General features: G+C 69.5%; 1 protein-coding gene across 1 annotated transcript in view; it reads left to right on the forward strand.

Annotated features, from left to right (window-relative positions):
• The window catches only part of COL9A3 (collagen type IX alpha 3 chain), a 17,031-nt gene continuing 1,447 nt past the window's right edge, over nt 1-15,584 (forward strand). Inside the window, exons 1-31 of the mRNA XM_062202587.1 lie at nt 1-63; nt 417-485; nt 1,195-1,230; nt 1,526-1,597; nt 2,116-2,169; nt 2,984-3,019; nt 4,670-4,693; nt 4,842-4,895; nt 5,106-5,159; nt 5,453-5,494; nt 6,610-6,666; nt 6,924-6,977; nt 7,276-7,329; nt 7,536-7,589; nt 7,749-7,802; nt 7,991-8,044; nt 8,430-8,483; nt 8,927-8,980; nt 9,073-9,126; nt 9,324-9,368; nt 9,461-9,514; nt 9,620-9,673; nt 10,070-10,123; nt 10,195-10,266; nt 11,089-11,124; nt 11,576-11,620; nt 12,174-12,206; nt 12,376-12,522; nt 12,683-12,737; nt 12,984-13,166; nt 15,059-15,136. Of these exons, the coding sequence (XP_062058571.1) occupies nt 1-63; nt 417-485; nt 1,195-1,230; nt 1,526-1,597; nt 2,116-2,169; nt 2,984-3,019; nt 4,670-4,693; nt 4,842-4,895; nt 5,106-5,159; nt 5,453-5,494; nt 6,610-6,666; nt 6,924-6,977; nt 7,276-7,329; nt 7,536-7,589; nt 7,749-7,802; nt 7,991-8,044; nt 8,430-8,483; nt 8,927-8,980; nt 9,073-9,126; nt 9,324-9,368; nt 9,461-9,514; nt 9,620-9,673; nt 10,070-10,123; nt 10,195-10,266; nt 11,089-11,124; nt 11,576-11,620; nt 12,174-12,206; nt 12,376-12,522; nt 12,683-12,737; nt 12,984-13,166; nt 15,059-15,136 (1,849 nt within the window). The remainder of the gene's footprint in view (nt 64-416; nt 486-1,194; nt 1,231-1,525; nt 1,598-2,115; nt 2,170-2,983; nt 3,020-4,669; nt 4,694-4,841; nt 4,896-5,105; nt 5,160-5,452; nt 5,495-6,609; nt 6,667-6,923; nt 6,978-7,275; nt 7,330-7,535; nt 7,590-7,748; nt 7,803-7,990; nt 8,045-8,429; nt 8,484-8,926; nt 8,981-9,072; nt 9,127-9,323; nt 9,369-9,460; nt 9,515-9,619; nt 9,674-10,069; nt 10,124-10,194; nt 10,267-11,088; nt 11,125-11,575; nt 11,621-12,173; nt 12,207-12,375; nt 12,523-12,682; nt 12,738-12,983; nt 13,167-15,058; nt 15,137-15,584) is intronic.

Consider the following 15,584-nt stretch of genomic DNA (forward strand, 5'->3'; position numbering starts at 1 on the left):
ATGGCCCGCGCGCCCGCGCTGCTCCTGCTGCTTCTCGGGCTCCTGGCGGCCGCCGCGGCGCAGGTGAGCGCGGGCTGCGGGCCGGCCAGGCTCCCGGGTCTGCGGCCGGGCCCGGGCCCGCCGCCCCTGACCCCGGGGCGCCCGCGCAGCCTGGCTGCCCGCGGCCCGCCTCGCCGACGGCGCGGCCGTGAGCCCCCGGACGCCGGGATGCCCCGGGGAAGAGTCCGGCCCGGGGTCGGCCGCTGCCCGAGCCGCCGGCGGACAATGTCCTCTTTGTTTCCGGAGGCTCCCGCAGGCCCGGCGCAGCTGCTCCCCGCCGCGACCCGAGGCTCGGGGGGGTCTCTGAGGCGGGCGGGGGTCGCGGGCCCCGGAGCTGCTCGAATGCGGGAGCTCTCCAGCGACGCTTCTCGTTTCAGAAAACCGGACCGCGAGGGCCCCCCGGCCCCCAAGGGCCTCCTGGGAAGCCGGGAAAGGATGGCGTCGACGTGAGTTTGGGGTTGGGTCGGGGGTCCTGGGTGCCGGCTGCGCCCGCGCTCCGGAGCGCTCTGGGCGGATCTCCCAAGGCTGACCCACCCCCGCAGGCTCCCTGTACCCACCTGGGGGCTGTGGCTGGGCTGTGGGCCCCAAGGGCTCCTGCTGTGGGTAGACGGCAGCTCTCAGGGTCTCTGTGGGGCGCAGCTGAGCACCTGTTCCCTGCCACCGCCTCCTTACCTGAGCAGTGCCCGACCCTGGGCCTCAGCCGCCCCCATCTCCGCCGGGCTGAGTCCAGGACCCCGTGTAGGACCCTGGGCCTCAGCCGCCCCCATCCCTGCCGGGCTGAGTCCAGGACCCCGTGTAGGACCCTGGGCCTCAGCTGCCCCCTGACCTAAAACCTGGCCATGAAGTTGGTGGAAGGATTTCAGGCCTGATGCTGGCCACGGGGGCGGGGGCTGGGGGTCTTCCTGGAGGAGGCTGCCCTTAGGAAGCCCCTGAAGCTCTTGGGGTCCTGTCCAGTTTGGGGAGCTGGCCCCCACGCTGCTGGCCCATCAGTGCAGTGACCGGTGGGTCCTGGCAGGAGCCGAGGCCCCGCCTCCTCCGACCGGACACAGGGGTGCAGCTAGGGGGCCGGGGCAGGTCCGCCCATCCTGTCCCCTGGGCTGGGCTCCCGTGGGGTGAGATTTTCTGGGGTCACAGTGGGCTTCTCTCCCTGTGCAGGGAGAAGCTGGTCCCCCCGGTCTGCCTGGGCCCTCGGTGAGTGTCCCCCGCCGTGGCGGGGAGGGCGGGCCCAGACAACAGAGGGTCATTGAGCACGGCGGCCCTGGGTCTGGGAGCAGGGGCTGGAGCCAGGAGGGGGAGGGGAGATGTCTCTGGGCAGGGTCTGCCTGAAGCTTGCTTTGGGCCGGTGCCCAGGCAGCCAGGCAAAGGGAGCGGAGCAGCCCTGCCGTCCCCGACAGGGCCCCGCAGCCCTCAGCTGGGGCGACTGTCCCGGGGCTGGGGCCGTGGGGCCGGCTGCTCCCTCACACCGGTCCCCTTTGTCCCCACGCAGGGACCCAAAGGGCTGCCAGGGAAGCCGGGGACGCCGGGCGAGGCCGGACTGCCGGGGCTGCCTGGAGTGGATGTGAGTGCCTGGCCCCGCCCCCGCCCACAGCCCTGGACGTCCTCCGGGCCCAGGACCCCCTCCAGCTGTGCCTACCCCAGCAGGACCCCCAGAATCCCACAGCGGGGGTCTCGTGGTCTCCACGCCAGCCCCCAGTGCTGGCTTGTCTGGGAACCAACTCCCATTGGCGGGCTGCTCTGCCTGCCACTGCCCGTGCCCCTCTGAGCCCCAGGCCCACCTAGGTGGGTGTCCGTGGGCTTGGAGCCTGGCCCTAGGGTCCCTGTAGTTTTGCTAGACGACGTGGGAAGTGACTGCTGCCTGGCCCCCGGGCCTGGCTCCAGCAGGTGCCCCCACTGCTGGCCCCCCACTTGCTGCCCCCGCCTCCCCCAGACCCTAGGCACGCACTGGGTAGACGAGGCCGGGCCTAAGGCCGAGACCGCCTGACCCCGGGGTCATCTGTTGGGTCCATGTGTTTGCGCCTGTGCGCTATGCCGTGTCCCGTGTAGCTCCTGGAGTCCTCTCCCTCCCTCCCTCCCCAGGGTCTGACTGGGCAGGATGGACCCCCTGGACCCAAGGGCGCTCCTGGAGAGCGGGTAAGTGCCAGCCCCGTGTCCAGGGGCCGCCGTTCCGAGGCGAGGCCTGGCTGGGGTGAGTAGCAGTCTGTATCCACCTGGAATGGGCAGGACGTGCGGGCAGGTGGGGCCACGTGGCAGTGCCTAGTGGTCCCGCAGGGCAGCCCTCTGTGCCCGTCCACATTTGGCACGCGGAGCACTGCGGGCAGGGTAGGTCCATGCGGGGGGTGGCAGGGGGTGAGCAGCCCCATACACCTCCTCCCTTGGGTGTCCCTGGGGCCCCTAGGAGGGCCATCGCCACGGGCCTCCCTCGCCCGGGAGTCTGACTGTCACTGTCACTGTCACCGCGAAGCCCCGCCCGGCTTTCTTCTGTGTGGCCGCTGAGCTCACAGCTGCGCCCAGCCCTCGGAGAAATGACCGTCCCCGTGGGGCTTCTGGGCCTGGTGCCAGGCAGCACCCAGTGGGAAGGCTGGGCGGGGCCACGGGACGCCCCCGGGCCCCTGGGAGCTCAGCAGCTGTGCACGACGCTCTGCGCCGGCCTCTGGTGCGGGGACGACCATGGGTCCCCTCCTGGGTCCAGGAGCCAGCTCCTGGTGGCTCAGGCTGCTGGGCCTTGTCCCTGCTGGGCGGCCGTGTCCGGCTGCCTCCCCTTGGGGGTCCTTGCTGGCTGAACTGCTCAGCGGGGCTGTTGGGGGGGGGTCCTGCCCAGTGCTGGGCGACAGGGGCCCCTTGGGCCTCAGCTCCCGGCAGAGTGAGGCTCCCTCCCTGCACCCCCCCAGTTACGAGGGAGAGGAGCAGGTTCCGTGTCCCCCCTGACACCCCTTTCTTTCCACAGGGGAGTCTGGGACCCCCAGGGCCGCCCGGGCTGGGGGTAAGTGCTGTCGCCTGTCCAGGGGTCTGGCTGGGTGGGGTGACCACCAGGCGCCCCCTGCTGTCCTCTTTGCAGCCCCTCCTGGGGTCTCCTAGACCAGGTGCCTGTGTCTAGGCCCCTGCACCGTGTGTGTTGGGGGGGGCTGTCCCATGCTCTGACCCCCATGTCCGGGCCCCCTTCCCCAGGGCCCCCTGCACTGTGTGTGGGGGGGCTGTCCCGTGCTCTGACCCCCATGTCCGGGTCCCCTTCCCCAGGGCCCCCTGCACTGTGGGGGGGGGCTGTCCCGTGCTCTGACCCCCATGTCCGGGCTCCCTTCCCCAGGGCCCCCTGCACCGTGTGTGTTGGGGGGGGCTGTCCCATGCTCTGACCCCCATGTCCGGGCCCCCTTCCCCAGGGCCCCCTGCACTGTGTGTGGGGGGGCTGTCCCGTGCTCTGACCCCCATGTCCGGGCCCCCTTCCCCAGGGCCCCCTGCACTGTGTGGGGGGCTGTCCCGTGCTCTGACCCCCATGTCCGGGCCCCCTTCCCCAGGGCCCCCTGCACCGTGTGTGTTGGGGGGGGGGGCTGTCCCATGCTCTGACCCCCATGTCCGGGCCCCCTTCCCCAGGGCCCCCTGCACCGTGTGTGTTGGGGGGGGGGGCTGTCCCATGCTCTGACCCCCATGTCCGGGCCCCCTTCCCCAGGGCCCCCTGCACCGTGTGTGTTGGGGGGGGGGGCTGTCCCGTGCTCTGACCCCCATGTCCGGGCCCCCTTCCCCAGGGCCCCCTGCACTGTGTTTGGGGGGGCTGTCCCGTGCTCTGACCCCCATGTCCGGGCCCCCTTCCCCAGGGCCCACTGCACTGTGTTTGGGGGGGCTGTCCCGTGCTCTGACCCCCATGTCTGGGCCCCCTTCCCTAGGGCCCCCTGCACTGTGTTTGGGGGGGCTGTCCCGTGCTCTGACCCCCATGTCCGGGCCCCCTTCCCCAGGGGCCCCTGCACTGTGTGTGGGGGGGCTGTCCCGTGCTCTGACCCCCATGTCCGGGCCCCCTTCCCCAGGGCCCTCTGCACTGTGTGGGGGGCTGTCCCATACTCTGACCCCCATGTCCGGGCCCCCTTCCCCAGGGCCCCCTGCACCGTGTGTGTTGGGGGGGGGGCTGTCCCATGCTCTGACCCCCATGTCCGGGCCCCCTTCCCCAGGGCCCCCTGCACCGTGTGTGTTGGGGGGGGGGCTGTCCCGTGCTCTGACCCCCATGTCCAGGCCCCCTTCCCCAGGGCCCCTGCACTGTGTTTGGGGGGGCTGTCCCGTGCTCTGACCCCCATGTCCAGGCCCCCTTCCCCAGGGCCCCCTGCACTGTGTGGGGGGCTGTCCCGTGCTCTGACCCCCATGTCCGGGCCCCCTTCCCCAGGGCCCCCTGCACCGTGTGTGTTGGGGGGGGGCTGTCCCGTGCTCTGACCCCCATGTCCAGGCCCCCTTCCCCAGGGCCCCTGCACTGTGTTTGGGGGGGCTGTCCCGTGCTCTGACCCCCATGTCCAGGCCCCCTTCCCCAGGGCCCCCTGCACTGTGTGGGGGGCTGTCCCGTACTCTGACCCCCATGTCCGGGCCCCCTTCCCCAGGGCCCCCTGCACTGTGGGGGGGCTGTCCCGTGCTCTGACCCCCACTCTTGGCTTTGCAGGGCAAAGGCCTCCCCGGACCCCCGGTGAGTACAGGCCAGCGTCATGCGCCAGGGCCAGCCTGGGCTGGGGGGTGCTTTGGGCTGCTCTGTCCCTGCAGAGATGGACGCTGGCCCTGGGTGGGCGCCCTCGCTGTGGAGCTCCCTGGGCCTCTCACTGGTTTGCTCTCCCCAGGGAGAGGCAGGAGTGAGCGGCCTGCCTGGAGGGATCGGCCTCCGTGGCCCCCCGGTGAGTGGAGACCCCCCCCCGCCCCTCACCCAGATTCCACTGAGGGGGTGGGGGAGGGCTGCCTCCCCTCCCCTCCCCTCCCGCCCTGTCCCCTCCAGACTTGTGGGCACAGCACGCAGCAGGAGCTGGGTGCATCTCTTCTGGGAGTGGCTGGGGTCACCTCGGGTGGGGGTGGGGGCTGGAGCTGCTCTAACCCCCGCCTCCCCACAGGGACCCTCTGGACTCCCAGGCCTCCCCGGCCCTCCCGGCCCTCCTGGGCCTCCCGTAAGTACTGGACAGGGCTAGGAGGTGCCCGTTACAGACCAGGCAGGGCCGGAGCCCCCCCACCCCGGGCTCGGTGCGCACCCTGAGATGACCCGCGGGGCGGACGGGACGTCGGGACAGAGCCCAGGGCTGCAGCCAGGGCTTGGTCAAGGCCTGGTCGTCACGGCCACCCTGAGGGTGGTGGCTTCTGGCTGTGCAGATGGGCCAGCAGCACCCAGCGCTGGTCACGTGGGGGCTGGAATGAAAGGTCCCTAGGTCCCTGGGGGGTGGACCTCAGTGTTTTCTCTTTCCAGGGACAGCCAGGGGTCCTCCCCGAAGGCGCCACGGACCTTCAGGTGGGCACTTGCTGCTTTTGTGCAGGGGGTTGGGGGCATCTGCCTTGGGGGTGGGGCGCCCGCCTGGGGGAGGGGTCCGTGTGGGCGGCTGCGGCACAGCCTGGAGCATCCCCCACCCCGGCCCCGAGGACACTGGGAGCCTGAGTCGCACACTGAGCTTCCTGCGGCCCCAGCGGCCCCAGCGCAGCCCCGCGGTGTTCAGCCCTGGAGGCTGCTGCCCTGGGCAGCGCCGCGTGCTTCCCTCACACACCAGGTTCCCGATGCGAGTCTGGGACTGGCTTCTGTCCTGATGTTTGCCTGGTCACTCCCAGGGTCACAGCCATAGCTCTCGGTGCCGTCCACGGCCTCCTGTCCATAGAGACTTCTGCATTTTGTTTTTGAAGATTGATTGATTTATTTGAAAGAGCTACAGCAAGGGAGCAGAAAGAGATCTTCTGTCTGCTGGTTCAGTCCCCACACGGCTGCAACACGGGGCTGGGCCGGGCCCGAGCCAGGAGCTTCTTCCGGGTCTCCCATATGGATGCAGGGGCCAAGCACTTGGGCCATTGTCCTCTGTGTTCCCAGGCCACAGCAGGGAGCTGGGTTGGAAGTGGAGCAGCCGGGATTTGAATCAGTGCCCGTGTGGGTGCCGGCGCTGCCGATGGCGGCTTCACCCCTGCGCCCCAGCCCCAGCCCCAGGCTTTGTATCCGCAAGGAAAACGTCCCCCTGGCTTCACCGAGCCGCAGGGTGGCCTGCCAGCTGCTCGCCCCCCCTGGGTCCCACGTGGTGGCCGGGTCGTGTCCTGGGAGGGAGAGGTTGATGGTGCCAGCCCTGCACCCCTGCCTGGCTTCCCCAGGTTAGCTGGGGAATGATCTAGAAGGCGCCATACCTCCCATGGGTTCCAGCACAGGGGAGCTGTGGCACAGGTCTAGGGCCCGGGCTCACGTCCCTCCCAGAAGCCACACAGCAGGCAGATCGGCACGCCACGGTCGGCTCAGCACACGTGAAGGTGCCACCATGGTACCAGATGGCGCGTCTCAGGTGTCGCTGCGGCCTGAGGCTCTGGGGCTGCAGCTCTGCTGGGGGTCCAGCTGCGTCAGGCTGGGAGGGGTCTGACCACTCTGCTTTCCAACAGTGCCCAGCCATCTGCCCACCAGGCCCCCCTGGGCCACCAGGAATGCCAGGGTTCAAGGTGAGTGGCCCCAAGGTGACTCAGACCAAGCCCACCTCCCCACTGGCAGGGGCAGCCCGCCCAGCCCCCAACACGGGCCATGAGACATCGGGGTATGGGAGGCCTGGCCCTGGCTCCAGGGCTGTCCCTGTCTCATCACCCAGTGACTCACGCACCTGGAGAGTGAGACCCCCTCCCCCACCCCCACCCCCACCCCCACCCCGAGTGCCGCGGCTGGACGCTGGGCCCCTTGGCAGTGACTCTCGGTCCGCTTTCAGGGGCCTGCTGGCTACAAGGGGGAGCAGGGCGAGGTGGGCAAGGACGGCGAGAAGGTGAGGACGGGGCCCTGGGCCGGTGGTCATCTGGGTGGCTGGGGCGGGGCTGTGCGCATGGACGCTCACTCGTGTGTTGGGGCTCCACGGGGACACTCGGGTTGCAGCCTAAAGTGTCCTGGGGGACGCCGCTCACCCTGAGCCTGTGCTGAGGCCAGAGGGGACCACCGCGTGCGTGGCTGGGGTTGTGCCTGGCCACGAGAGGGGCCACGACAACAGGTGTGGCCTCTGGCTCTGTGGGTGCGTGACCCTGCTGCTTAGGCCTGGACCCGCTGACCACCGCTCTGTCTCGACGCAGGGTGACCCTGGCCCTCCAGGGCCCGCTGGCCTCCCAGGGACTGTGGGGCTGCAGGTGAGCCCGGGCAGGGGGAGCTGGTGGTGTGTGTGCGTGGGGGCTCAGGCTGGGGGTGGGGGGGGGTCCCGTCCTGGGAGGGCTGCTGGTACCAAGGCTGGGCCCCTCCCTCTGGGGGCCTGAGCCGAGCTCAGGGGCTTCCAGGGGTCCTGGGCGCTCACCAGGTGGGTGCAATGCTGTCTCCATGTCCTTCTCTGTCCCTGCAGGGCCCCCGGGGAGCACAAGGACTTCCAGGGCCACTTGGACCCCCCGGGGACCGGGTAAGTCGTGGTGGCCGTGTGGTGGGGATCCGGGTGGTGAGACCTCCGGACTCCAGGTGGGCTGGGAGGGAGCTCCCCAGTGTGGCGCCGCTGGCTCTGCCTGGGGGCCGGCCCCGCTCGTCTGTGAAGACCCAGAGCCCCGCCCCCTCTCTCCTGCAGGGTCCTATCGGGTTCCGAGGTCCCCCTGGGATCCCAGGAGCACCTGGAAGAGTGGTACGTGCGTGCTGGGGGTGTCCCCCGTGCCTCCCTCTCGTCATGGACACCTCCCCAGCTGCATTGCTGCTGGCCCTGTCCCGGGCTGAGCTGCCCAGGGCCCTGGGGAGGCTGACGCGGCCTCAGCCACGCCGGGCCTGGGCTGGGCCTTCTGCTGTTTAACTGTCCCTGTCCCCCTCCCTTTGCAGGGCGACAGAGGCGAGAGGGGCGCAGAGGGGTTCCGCGGCCCCAAGGGCGACCTCGTAAGTGAGACAGAATTTGGTTCTCTGGGTCCTTCTGGGGAGAACCCTCACCTGCCTCCTGGGTGGGGGAGACAGGGGAGCTGGGGGCTACCCCATGCCCAGCCCTCTCCTGCCCTCCCGCAGGGCAGCCGACAGCAGTGACAGCCAGAGGCATCGGGGTCTCGCGTTGCTCCACGGGCACTGCCTGGAGGGCGCCTGCAAACCGCGGGACCTGGCAGGGGCCCCAGGCGCCCTGGCGGGATGGGGCGCAGAGCCTCTCGGTGCTGTTGGGACCAGGGCAGCTGCCCCCTGCAGCTCGGAATGGGGGCATGTGCAGGAGTGGGGGGTGGGTGCCGCCGGCAGGAGGGTCCCCACTGCAGCACTTCCTTCCCCGTGTGTCGTCCAGGGCAGACCTGGTCCCAAAGGAATCCCCGGAGTGGCCGGGCCTGGCGGAGAGCCGGTGAGTGCATGCTGGTGCCGCCGCGGTCCCCCTGGGCGTCCGCGCACCCCCTCCCACATCCCGGCCCTGCACCTGGTGGGCTCGGTGGGCTCGTGACCCGTGTTCTCACAGGCCTGCTCAGGAGCGGCCGTGCTCAGTCGAACGCTCTGCCGTTGCCGGCCTGCAGCTCTGTAGCCACCACGCCATGTCCTGGGGGTCCCTCCCCCCGATCTGTGCCCACCCCTCAGCCCCTCTGGAGCTGGTGGAGCGGCCTGCAGGGGTGACCCCTCCTCTTGCCACTCTCCAGCGAGGCCCCGGGGGGGGGGGGCCTGGCCTGTGTCCTGGGTCCACAGGGGGCGGCCACCAAACCTGCCACGCCCCTGGGCCTGCAGGGCCTGAGGCAGCACAGGTCTGGGGGGTGGGGGGGCTGTACCCCACCCAGAGCTTGACGTCCTCGTCCCCAGGGAATGCCGGGCAAGGATGGCCGGGACGGCGTGCCAGGCCTCGATGGCGAGAAGGTAGGTGGCTGGTGTGGGGGGGTGGCCGCAGAGGAACCCAGCCCCCTGGTCTCAGCACCTGTTCCCCTCCCCCTCCATCTTGGTCCTCACAGGGAGAGGCAGGTCGCGGTGGTGCCCCCGGAGAGAAGGGCCCCAACGGGCTGCCGGTGAGTGCCCTGGCAGGGGACGGCCCGCCCAGCTGGCCCCGCCCCCCTCGTGTGCACACGCCTGTCCCTTGACACGGAAGGGCCAGCCCCGTGTGGGGCGTCAGTGGGGGTTCACAGAGGGCTCTGCTTCCAAGGTGGGGAAGCCGCGGGAAGCCCCTGGGGGCAGACGGCCCCGCTCACCCTGAGCTCTCCCCCAGGGCCTCCCCGGAAGAGCGGGGTCCAAGGGCGAGAAGGGAGAACCGGTAGGTGGCTGCTCCCGCGGGGCGGGGGGCAGGTGGCGGCTCCACAGCCCTGGCCTGTGGGGCGGGCCGGCACCTGAAGCTGTCTTCCTCAGGGCCGAGCTGGGGAGCTGGGCGAAGCCGGCCCCTCGGGAGAGCCGGGCGTCCCTGTGAGTATCCGCAGCCTCCCCTCACGTGTGCGCCTGGGCCTCAGCCCTGCCCTTCCCCCGTGGGCGCGTCCACACCCTGCTACAGTGTCCCCATGCCCCCTGCAGGGAGACGTTGGCGTGCCTGGGGAGCGCGGCGAGGCTGGCCACAGGGGCTCTGCGGTGAGTGGGGGACACGGCCCCGAGCGCCCCCAGTGCCCCCAGTTTGAGTAGGCGGGGAGGGGACTCTGGGCACACAGATGGGCCAAGCACCAAGGATGCCCGCATGGGACAGGGGCCTCATGTTTTTGGTCCCTGGCCCACTGGGAGGTGGAGAGGCCACCCGTAGCCGCCGCCGGCCACAGGGCCCTGCCGGAGGCAGTGGACATTGGTGTCCGGCGCAGAGGCCGGCCTGAGGGTCTGAGCTCTGAGCCTGTGCAGGAGGCACCCCTGCCTCTGTCCCCGGCCACTGGAAGACGCTACCACCATTGCAGCGTCCACCCAGCCCAGCTAGGGAGGCAAAGCCGGGGCCCCGGGGCCCTGCCACCCCACGCAGTCACTCACACTTTTATCTTTCAGGGGGCCCTTGGCCCGCAAGGCCCCCAAGGGGCCCCTGGCATCCGAGGCTTCCAGGTAAGGAGGTCGGGGTTGGGGGGACAGGTGCCCTGGGCCCAGTGGGCACTGACGCTGGGCCTCGTCCACAGGGCCAGAAAGGCAGCGCAGGAGAGCCTGGCCTTCCAGGCCCCCAGGGCCTCCGAGGTGACGTGGGTGATCGGGTGAGTGTCCCCGAGGGCTGGGCCCCGAGGTCAGAGACAGCAGGAGGCTTACCTGCCACGTGGTGGTGCGACCCTGCAGTCCCGTGGGGCTGGTCTGGGGGCTCTGTCACCCCCCCCCCCCCCGTGGAGGTCCAGCCAGGCAAACAGCTGTGGCTGCCCCATAATCAGGACAGGGTGGGGGGTGACTCCACCCCCTGGGTGTCAGCTGAGGTTGGCTGGGGGGCGGGTCCCACTGAGTCCCAGCTCACCTCAGGCTTGGTCCCTGTTGGTCTCGTGGCAGCGGTAAGGGCAGGTCCCTGGTGGTCCCGTGTGCCTGCCTGGCTGCAGGGCAGGGACAGAGCTCTGGACATGCACGTGGCCCGAGCAGGCGCCAGGCCCCCCTGCAGACAAAGCCCCGGCCGAGACAGTGGGCCTTTATTAGCCCCCCGGGCAGGACATTCCAGCTTGGCCAGAAGCTGCCAGCAACCCTGGGGCCCCAGACGGGGAAGGCGTGGCGGTGGCTCTGCGCCCTGTCCCCGCGGGGGCGGGCAGGCCCCACACCTCAGTCTGGGCTTCTCTGCCCTGTGGGCGGCTCCCACTCGCAAGAGCGCCAGTCCAGGGGGAGGCAACTCCGGGAGCTCTGGCTCGGCTCGGCTTCGAGGGAGGGATGCCGGGCTGGGGCAGGCCGGGGCGGGGCGGGCGGGGGCTGCCAAGGGCGGCACGGATTCACAGCCGTCCGGGCAGGGTTCACCGCAGGCCTGAGGCCCGGCTGGGCAGTGTTTACCCGCTGCTCCGGGCAGGGCTCCTGTGCTGCGCTAACCCAGGGCCTTCTCTCCACCCCAGGGCCCAGGAGGCGCCGCAGGCCCTAAGGGAGACCAGGTGAGTGGGCGCAGCGTTCGGGTCAGATCCGGTCCCGGCTCTCCCAGGCTCTGCCAGCCCGTGTGGCTCTCGGCTCCCTCTCCCCCCTGCCCGCTCTGCCCAGTGACGGCAGGCAGGTGCCGTGGTGGGGATGACGAAGCAGACGGCTGCAGTCCCAGGTCCGGAGGGGAAGCGTCCCCTGCTGGCCTCCGGGGAACAGCTTTGGGTGAGCCGGGTGCAGGCTCCAAGCTGCACGTGGGCAGCGACACACCAGAGAAACGCTTCCGCCATCTCTGGCGAGGCCGTGCCCGGGCTCTCGGGGCCGTGTGGGGTTCTGGGCAGAACAGCCTCCCTGTGCTAACCTGGACCTCAGCCCGCGGGCGGCGGGACCCAGCTCTGGTCTCTGCCCTGGGGCTGGACAGCGAGTGACTACTCTTAACTGATGGTTCTTACCTTTGGGTCCCTCTTTCAGGGAGTTGCAGGTTCCGATGGTCTTCCTGGGGACAAAGGCGAGCCGGTGAGTGTGGGGAAGATGGGCGCTCACTCTGGGTGGGCAGCCGCCCAGACAGGGCCCTCGCCCGCCCACCTGGGAGCAGCACTGGCTGCCTCCCCCATCAGGCAGCACAGGGAGGAGGGGCCTCCTCCAGGCAGCTGGAGGGTCAGCGCTTCGGGGAGTGTTGGGCGAGGGGGCTATGGTGGTATCATCGCTTCCCTGGGGGCTACTTCCCACCCAGCCAGCGACATCCGGGTAATTCAGCGGTCAGCGCTGTGGCACAGCAGGCAGAGCAGCTGCCTATGGCACTGGCTTCCCGTATGGGCGCCGGTTCAAGTCCCAGCTGCTCCACTTCCAGTCCAGCTCCCTGCTAATGCACCTGGGAAGGCCGCGGAAGACGGCCCAAGTGTTTAGGCCCTGCAGCCATGTGGGAGACCCTGACGGAGCTCCCGGCTTCAGCCTGGCCCGGCCCCAGCTGTTGTGGCCACCTGGGGAGGGAACCAGCGGATGGACGACCTGTCTCTCCCTCTTCTCACTCTGCTTTCAAAACAAAACTTTGTGTGTTTTCTCCTCGCAGGGTCCCAGGGGGCCAGTCGGACCGAAAGGAGAGGTGAGTGCCTGGCAGATCCTCCCTTGGCCTCTGGGCCAGCAGCCCGGGCCCTGCACTGGCCAGATGTGGTCACAGCAGCTCAGCCTGTTCTCCGCAAGCCGGCTGGGGAGCAGGCCCGCGGGGCCTGGCGGGGCTCGCCTCCCAGCCCCTTTGTCCTGTTGCTCTGCAGTCTGGCAGCCGAGGGGAGCTGGGCCCCAAAGGCATCCAGGGCCCCAACGGCACCAGCGGCGTCCAGGGCGTTCCGGGCCCCCCTGGCCCCCTGGGCTTCCAGGGCGAGCAGGGTGTCCCTGGCATCACCGGGAAACCAGGAGTCCCGGTACGTCGGCTCTGCCCCCGCGAGCCCCTGCCATTGGCACCTGGCTCATCGCAGTCAGAGCGCCGGGGCCGGGGCCGGGGCCGGGGGCGGGGGCAGTAAGAATGCCTCCACGGGGCTGCCAGCGCGGCCACCCGCTCACGGCCCTGGGGTGAAATTCCAGGGCAAAGCGGCCAGCGAGCAGCGCATCCGAGAGCTGTGCGGGGGGATGGTGAGCGGTGAGTAGGTCAGCCTCGCCAAGCGGGCTGTGCCCCCGCCCACTCCCTGCCCGTCCTGCCCGCCCTCCAGCCAGGGGCTCCCTCGCTCCCCAGGAGTGAACAGTGCCTGGAGGGCGAGCTCCCAGCGCTCCCTCCGCTGTCACGACCTGGGGCCGCCTCTTTGCCACTTCCCGCACGCCCACGGCAGCTGGCCTTCTGGAAGGCTCTGCCTCGGGCACTCTGACCCGCTGCCCCTTGTTTCCCAAGAGCAAGTCGCACAGCTGGCCGCGCACCTAAGGAAGCCGTTAGCCCCGGGCTCCATCGGCCGGCCTGGCCCAGCGGGCCCCCCCGGGCCGCCAGGCCCCCCAGGCTCCATCGGTCACCCAGGGGCCCGAGGGCCCCCCGGATATCGTGGTCCCCCCGGGGAGCTGGGAGACCCCGGACCCAGAGGTGAGTGTTGACTCAAGAAACAGCTGCTGCAGCCACAGGCAGACCCCAGACACCCCCCACGCACGGGGAGGGGACAGCTCGGGCCCATGACGACCCCTCGCCACCTGGGCGTGACCAGCCTGTGGCCAAGCTCGTCCCTGCCTGACACGTGAGCTGTGTTGCCTCAGAGTCCCCCCCCCCCCCGGCTCTGACCATCTGCGCAGCTGGCTCACGCGTGTGGGCACAGAGGTGTCACCAGGGACCCCTGGGAGGTGGGGACCCTGTGCCCCTTTGGGACCTACACGGTGAATTCCTACTGACCCTGCAGGACTGGGCTTGTTGAAGTGCGGTGTTTTCTTAAATACCATCAGAACAGCATCTGGTAGGAAGGGCTGATAAAAAGTGTGAGGTGTTACAGGAGTCCTGTGGGTCCCCCAGTGTGGCCGGGTCCCCCAGTGTGGCCAGGTCTCAGTGTGGCCGATTCCCCCAGCATGGCAGGGTCCCCCAGTGTGGCCAGGTTCCCCAGCAGGGCAGGGTCCCCCAGTGTGGCCAGGTCTCAGCGTGGCCGGGTCCCCCAGTGTGGCCAGGTCTCAGCGTGGCCGGGTCCCCCCAGCATGGCTGATTCCCCCAGCGTGGCCAGGTCTCTCAGGTGGCAGGTCCCCCAGCATGGAGCGGCTGCAGGTGCTGGCTCCCTGGCCTGGGCAGGCTGAGTGCGTCGGGAGCAGGAGTCGGTACTGACCGGGAGCAGGAGTCGGTACTGACCTGTTACAAAGTGACTGGCGACCCAGTGCGCTGCGAGACGAGATGCGCTGCTCGGCCCCGCCTCGGGTGTGACGCTGTGGCTCCAGTGCCGAGCGGCTGGCGGACGGCGCCGAGGTGCAGCTGAGCTCAGCAGGAACGCACGGGGCCCGTGCCAGTGGCGGTGTTTCACGTCCTGAGACAGCTTAAAGAACGCGAACACGAGAGGGCAAGCGTGTGGAGTTTGTCTTGCCCAGAGGCGCCACCTGGCCCAAATCTCCCGGAGGCTTCCTGGGTTCTGGAAGTTTCTTCAGGCTCAGGCCCTCTCCAGCAGCTCCAACGGGGACCTGGATGCCTGCTGGACTTTCGGGGGTAAAAATTCAGAGCACTGAGCCCTCCCTGGTGTCACAGTCCCATCACACAGAGGGCAGACACACGGCCGGCCCGTGGAGAGCCAGACGCACACACGTGTGCTCGCACACACGGGGCTTCCAGAGGATGTGCAAAGTGGAACTGTTTGATATCAAAACAATTCCGAGTCCACGCACAGGTTTTCCATACCACACGTCCCACCAACTTTTCACACAGCCAGGCCGCAGGTCCAACAGGAGCCACTGCCACACTGTGCCTGGGCCAGCCCACGCCCCGCCTGCTGCACGGGGCCAGCAGTCAACTTCCGAGCTCATTGTCCCGCCTGGGAGGCCAACTTCTGACCTCCCTCCCGTAACGGTGGGTGAGTGGTGGCCGCCGCGTGACCCACGCCTGACGGCGCACACGGCCGCAGCACTGAGGTTAATTGAGCCAGAGCCCAGGGCGGGCTGCTGCGGTGAGCGGCCTCGCGTGCCGACCGAGGGGTTCGCTTGCCAGGAGCAAGGTTCTAGAACAGTCTGCTGCTGGCGAGCGTCGGCTGGCCCCTCTGACGTCACAAGGCGCTCTCACCACATGGGGGCTCCCAGACCAGGAGGTGTGCGACCTGAGTAGCGGGGTGGGGGCTCCCCAGCACCCTGGGTCAGCTGTTGGGCGGCACGGTGTCTCCAGCAGAGCCGGGCTGCCTGTGGCTGGTGACTGGGGGCCTCTCTGCAGACTGTCGGGCCTGCATGGCCGGCATCTCTGCCTGGCGAGCCCCCAAGCAGGGGCTGCAGCAGACACCCCAACACCCTGTGTTCTCGCCACAGGGAGCCCAGGGGACCGTGGAGACAAAGGCGCGGCAGGCTCTGGGCTGGACGGGCCTGACGGAGACCAGGGACTGCAAGGTAGGAGGTCACAGTGCCACGCTGCAGGCGGCCTGGGGTGCGAGCGCACCTCTTTGTAGGGAGGACATCCCCTCCTCCCTGCCTCCCCGGAAGCCAGGTTAGGAGCTGCCTCAATGGTCCCCTTAGCCAAGAATGGTCAGTTAAATCTGCTTAACTGACGCCCCAGACGCCCACCAGGGCCCAGGATGAAGCAAAGGGCCAAGAACTCAGGCCAGGTCCAGCCACCCGAGCCATCCCTGTGCCGTGCAGGAAGCTGGAGTCAGGACCCTCCAGGGACGTGGGCTTCCTAGCCAGTTTTTTTTTTTTTTTAAAGACTTATTTGAAGGGGGGTGGGATACACAGGTAGGTAGACTGACAGATCTTCCATCTGCTGGTTCACTTCCTAAATGTCCACAACAGCTAAGGCAGGACAGTCTGAAGCCAGGAGCTCCACCCGGTCTCCCACGTG

Source organism: Lepus europaeus, chromosome 10 (assembly GCF_033115175.1).
Source record: "Lepus europaeus isolate LE1 chromosome 10, mLepTim1.pri, whole genome shotgun sequence".
In the NCBI taxonomy this organism is placed as follows: Eukaryota; Metazoa; Chordata; class Mammalia; order Lagomorpha; family Leporidae; genus Lepus; species Lepus europaeus.